At 58.0% G+C, this 5187-nt stretch overlaps 1 protein-coding gene across 5 annotated transcripts in view; it reads left to right on the top strand.

Annotated features, from left to right (window-relative positions):
* The window catches only part of MTMR1 (myotubularin related protein 1), a 71277-nt gene extending 66691 nt beyond the window's left edge, over positions 1–4586 (top strand). For all 5 annotated transcript variants that reach the window (XM_040628092.1, XM_040628106.1, XM_040628097.1 and 2 more), the window contains one exon: positions 3248–4586. In XM_040628092.1, the coding sequence (XP_040484026.1) occupies positions 3248–3409 (162 nt within the window). In that variant the 3' untranslated portion in view covers positions 3410–4586. The remainder of the gene's footprint in view (positions 1–3247) is intronic.
* Positions 4587–5187: the final 601 nt, after the last annotated feature.

Below are 5187 nucleotides of genomic sequence, written 5' to 3'. Positions count from 1 at the left end.
GCCTGTGGCCTCCACCAGAGAGCCTCTTCACAAGGCTCCCCAGATCCTTTCCCCTTCCCTGTCCCGAGTGACCCATCCTCCTGTGACTCATCGTTCCCTAGTCCCGCGGCTGAGATTGCTCGTACAACAGCCTGCTGGGCCCAGGGCTGGCTTCCGTCGCTACCCGACGGCTCCAGCTCTCTCTGCCCCCACTGTCCCCTCATCTAAACTCTGGGTTACGTTCATCAGGCTGTGGTGACAACTTATTTCTCTGTCTCTCTCAGGCTTCGTGTTCTGCAAGGTAGGCCCCTGGCATAACAACTGCTTGTGATAGTAGGTGGAATCATCCCCCAAATGAGAGCCCCACGTGAGGGAGAACGGCAAGCTGGGTGTCGCCAGCCCCGTCAGCAGCTCCTGCGGTGGCTCACCGCTGAGGAAGTCTGAGTGCAGGCCAGACTGCCCTTTTACAGGGGCCAGCTTCCAGAACAACACTCCTTCCTGACCTCAGCTGCTTTATTTTAGAATACGAGCCCCAGGGACCCCTTAAGCCCTTCTTTCCGGTCACTAGAGTCCATCTGACTTAGGAACGCTAGCAGCATCTGCTTCCCACAGCTCCCTCCCAACTGCCGCGTGTTTCTGTCCTACGCGGGCGCCTCGCTGAGTTCTTCCCTGGGCGGTTCTGTTCCGTGTGTCGTAGCAACAAGGAAGACAGGCTCCGGGGTAGAGTGTAGGAAAGTCATTTTATTGAAATCACAGAGTTAGCAAATAGGATTCTGGGTGACACAAAGGACAGATGGTGGGTGGGATTTCTGGAACATGAGCAGGGAAGCCCACACAGGCACTGCTGTCGGACTGAGGGTGTCCCCTGGGCCCAGGCTCTTCCTCCTGCAGCATGAGCTCCCTGCACGCACAGACCGTGGACCGAGGAGAGCCGCATCGCCTCTGAAAGCCAGCCAGCCTGTCCTCCCTCTGGCACTCAGGCTCCGGCCTGTGCGATTAGTCTGCTCCGCCGTGATGATCGTGACAGACACAGGAACCGCGGGCCTCGCTGCTCTAAGTCGAGATCCTCTGGCAGGCCTCCAGGTGCCGGGTGCCCTACCCATGGGCCTTGGTGGGACACAGGAGACACCCAGCCACGCAGAGCAGCCCTGGCTTGTCCCGTTCTCACCGCCTAGCCTCTACTCAGGGAAGGGAAGGGTGCCTGTAGGCCAGGGTCACATCCCCTCTCCGGCAGTGGCCCCATGCCTCTTGGGGGCAAGGTCCTGAGCCTCGTCGAGACCTCGAGGGAGCAGGAGCTCTTCCTGCACTGTGCCATACAGAAGGGAGAACTGGAAGGTGGTCCATGGGCTACCGTGTATTGTTCTAACTGCGGCCGGTGTGTTTTGGAGCTGCCTGGGTGCTGGCACCAGGGCCCGTGGGGGAGAGGCCAAAAAGGTGGGCAGGCTGGGCTGCTACAGGGTTGGGGGCCAGCTCACTCCAGCAGCGCTAGTTGTGCAGGACTAGGGGGAGGGCCATGGCAAAAGGTCAGCCAGAAGGCCGGTGTCGCTGTGATAGAATGAGGACCCAGGCTGGGCAGAAGGGAGGAGGGAGAGAGAGGAGAGGCAGGTGACTAGCCTATCTGGCCCCTTTTGTCTGAGGAGGAGGGGGCTAGATTGGCTGCCTGGAGAGCGGCTCCCTGGGTATCCATCAAAGGAGGGCCAGGTGGAAGGAGGCCCCAGCAGCATTCTTGTTTCCTTTGGGGCCCTCTTGCCTTGTGGCAGACACGGGACCCACTCAAGCAAGCAGGCTGTGGATTTATGGTAAGTGACCTATGAGGAAAGGCTGCATGGAGAGGTCAGATGATCATCTCAGGCCCTGGGCGTGTGTGAAATTGGGCAGTCCCCCAGTGACGGTAGCTTGACTGCAGAAGGTTCTCTTGTCTAATTCACTTGGAATCAAATGATCCTGCAAACAGGAAAATACCAAATAGGCCTCAAGACTGAGAGGGGGGCTACTGCTTACCTCATGGTGGCCTCTGGGATCAGCAGCAAATAAGGTAACTTTCCCTTGTTTTGGGGCGTCGTTGGCATCAGACTCCTATTGTCCTTTCCAGTCTTCCTGTGGCTTTTGAGGAAGCCGGGAGTTTGTTCTTTGCTGGTTACCAAGCATCCTACCCTTTCATCTGTCTCCCTCCCTCCCGTCTGTGTACCTCATCTGTCTCCTGCCCTCCCTCCTCCCTCTAGTAGGGTTGGTCACCATTGGCAGTCCTGATGGGAGAGCTCAGAGTCTTCAGGGAGGAGGCAAAGGGCTGGGGGGAAAGTGCTGCAGGCAGAAGGAACAGCACATGCATGGCATCTATCAAAACCTAGAAAATTTGGAATGCAGGAAGGGAGCAGAGGCAGGACCTGGGGAGAGGGGAGGAGAGGCCAGCTGGGGTCAGACCACATGGTTTTGAGGCCAAGGTCAGGGTGGCAGAAAGAACCACTGGAGGCTATTAGGTGGGCATCACGTAGCCTGGCTGAGGCTTAGGACCCAGGCCTGTAGCTGCTGTGTGCAGACTGGATTGGGGAGTGGGGGGAGGCAAGAGGGCAGAGGCAAGGAGAGCCCCCCAGATGGCGACTTTCCTCCCTGGTGTGCCTTACCGCAGCCCAGGAACCCCATGAGGGAAAAGCTTGCTAGCTGAGGGAGGGAGTAGGTGCTGTGACCCCAGTGGTCAGACCGGGTGTCCCATATGTCCCAGGAAAACCCTTCTCAGTGCTTTATGGCCCCGCCCCCATGGAAGGGGTGTAAAAGAGAAAAGCTAACAGCTAACCGGGGGAGGCCTTGCTGTGGGGCCTGGATTGAATAGAGGTGCTGAGTGGAGGCTCAGTGAACAAAAGCCCCTCTTCCCTGTGCTGGGGGCGGGGGTGGGGAGCTGACCCCCGGGGGCTCTTCCCTCCTCCAGCACCATCCTCTCCCGGGGTGGCTGCCTGCTCCTCTTGTGACTGCTGAAAACAAATACAACTTCCAGTTGTAGGAGGTGCTGATTTAACAGCTGTATTTTCAGTCAGCAGAGCAATTTATAAAAATGCAGAACGGCAAAGGTCGGGGCACTGGGGGGGGGGCGGGGGCGCAGACGCAGAGTCCATTTCTGCGGTGCCCTTAGGAGACAGCTCCCCTGCGCTGAACTGGCCAAGCAGGGCGGCAGCTGAGGCCCTGGCACGGGGGAGGGAGGCCCTGCGTGCGTCTTGGGGGTATCCCGGCGCCCCGAGACGGGCCCACTGACCGCAGCCGTCTCTGCTCTCCCCAGATGCCCATTCACCAGAATCTCAAGGAGCTGCTGGCCATCAAGGCGGAGCTGCAGAAGCGCGTGGAAGACCTGCAGCGGGAGGTGGCCACGCGCGCCTCGTCCTCATCCGAGCGGGGCTCGTCACCATCCCACTCAGTCACCCCCGTCCACACCTCCGTCTGAGGGGCTCCAGAGGGCAGCGCTCATGGTGACTCTGGCTGGCCAGGACCTGCTCGGCGGCTCGGGCACGGGACGGTAGCTTGTGATCTTGTCTTTTAGGCCCAATGTCCTCCCACTCCAGATGGCACTTCCCACCAGTGACCATTGTGTGGCTAGGTGACCACTCCCACTGTCATCAAGTGTTTTTTGTCCCGTGAACCGTTTCCGTCCCGCGCGCACTTTCTGGCGGCCGCCGCACTGGGCCCGGGAGCGGCGCAGGAGCACGGAGCGCAGGGCTTAGGGTTAAGGGGGCCCCGCTCCATTGCTTTCCGAAGTAAGCCCTTCATTTTCAGACACACTCCATTCACTCACAGACCGCGTGCCAGCCACGTGGCTGCTTTCGACTCTTCGCTACACCTCGAAGGCTGTTTTGAACGCGGGCGTCGGGGCGCCCTGCTGTTGCCGCCAGGGCTCCAGCGCTGTCTGCGCCTGGGCCTCCTGCACCGGTTACTGTCGTGTACATAGAAGGTATTTTTAAACAAGAGAAACATGCCTTTATTTTCCTATGTCCTTTTTTATGTTTAGACTAGTCACCCCAGGAGGTCTCTGCTCAACTGGCCTGGGTGAGACATTCTTTTCAAACAATGCGCATGCCAGTTCCCTGTGGTACATCTGCAGTGTGGCCCAGTGCCCCACCCTCCCCTGACACTGGTGCTTGCCTCCTGAGGGGGCCCCTCCCTGGCCGCCGCGCCTCGTCCCTGCCGTCCCCTCCCTGCTGCCCGCTGTTCGAACCCCAGCGAGTCCGCCTTCCCCTCTGAGCTGCCTGGTCGCAAGGTTTCTCATTTCCCGGAACCCCCTCCAGCTCCGTTCCCCGGCTGCCGAACAGCTCCCTGCCTTTCTCCTCCTGGGGCCGGGGCCATGGCGGGCTGTGCCACCCTCCCCTGCCCGCGGGCCGCCCCCACCCCTTCCCAATCGACAAGCAGCACAACAGCCCCTTTTCCTCTGTGTGTACCTAGCACACAACCGTTTCTAACACAACTTGAAGTATACTGTTGTTACCTAAGCAATTCTTTTTGTTTTATTTAAATATACTAGAATGTAAAACATTCATGGTTCAGATTTTTAAAAACTGGTATAGTATCGTATTTGCCTCATCTGATACACTGTATTTCAACCTGTAATTAAAATAATGTTTGCTCTGTGGGCTTGTTTTTTTTTTTCCCCAATTTTTCTCTTGGGGAAAATGACAAAACCTTCCATACCTGTTATTTTCTGTGCCAAGCACAGTTAATACACGTAAAGTGCCTTTATAGGATTTAGCTCATTTACTAAATCCTAAACGCCAGAAATCTGGTCTTAAGTGTCTTGGCCAAAATGAGTAAGTACTCGGATTTTAAAATCTGAAATGCCCCGCAACCTTAAGCTTGAGGAAATGTTGACAGGGAAGGGCTGGAGCTACCGGAATCAGCGGCAGCTCCGAGGAGGCAGGGCACTCCGTGCAGGCCTGGAGTCCTAGAGTCGAAAAGGGGACAGACTTTGGAGAAGCCCCAGGGTCCCCACCCCAAGTCTACAGAAGTAATGCTGGCCTTTGGGGGAGCTGTAAAGGCCTGGATGAGGCCACACTGGCCCCTGTGGGTTACCCTTCTCACAAGGGCCTCGGGTCCCCGTCCCCCTCCCTGCGGCAGTCCCTGCAGCTATAGGCCCCAGCAGCGACGCCTGATCTGCAAGGCCAGGAGGGCCGCTGCACTGGGCCCTGGCTGGCCACGCAGAACTTCTTTACTGAAGACTCACGTGGTGGGTCT

Source organism: Ursus maritimus, assembly GCF_017311325.1.
Source record: "Ursus maritimus isolate PB19 chromosome X unlocalized genomic scaffold, ASM1731132v1 scaffold_X1, whole genome shotgun sequence".
Classification (NCBI taxonomy): Eukaryota; Metazoa; Chordata; class Mammalia; order Carnivora; family Ursidae; genus Ursus; species Ursus maritimus.
Note: the sequence above shows the minus strand (reverse complement) of the source record. Positions and strands in the feature narration are given on the sequence as shown.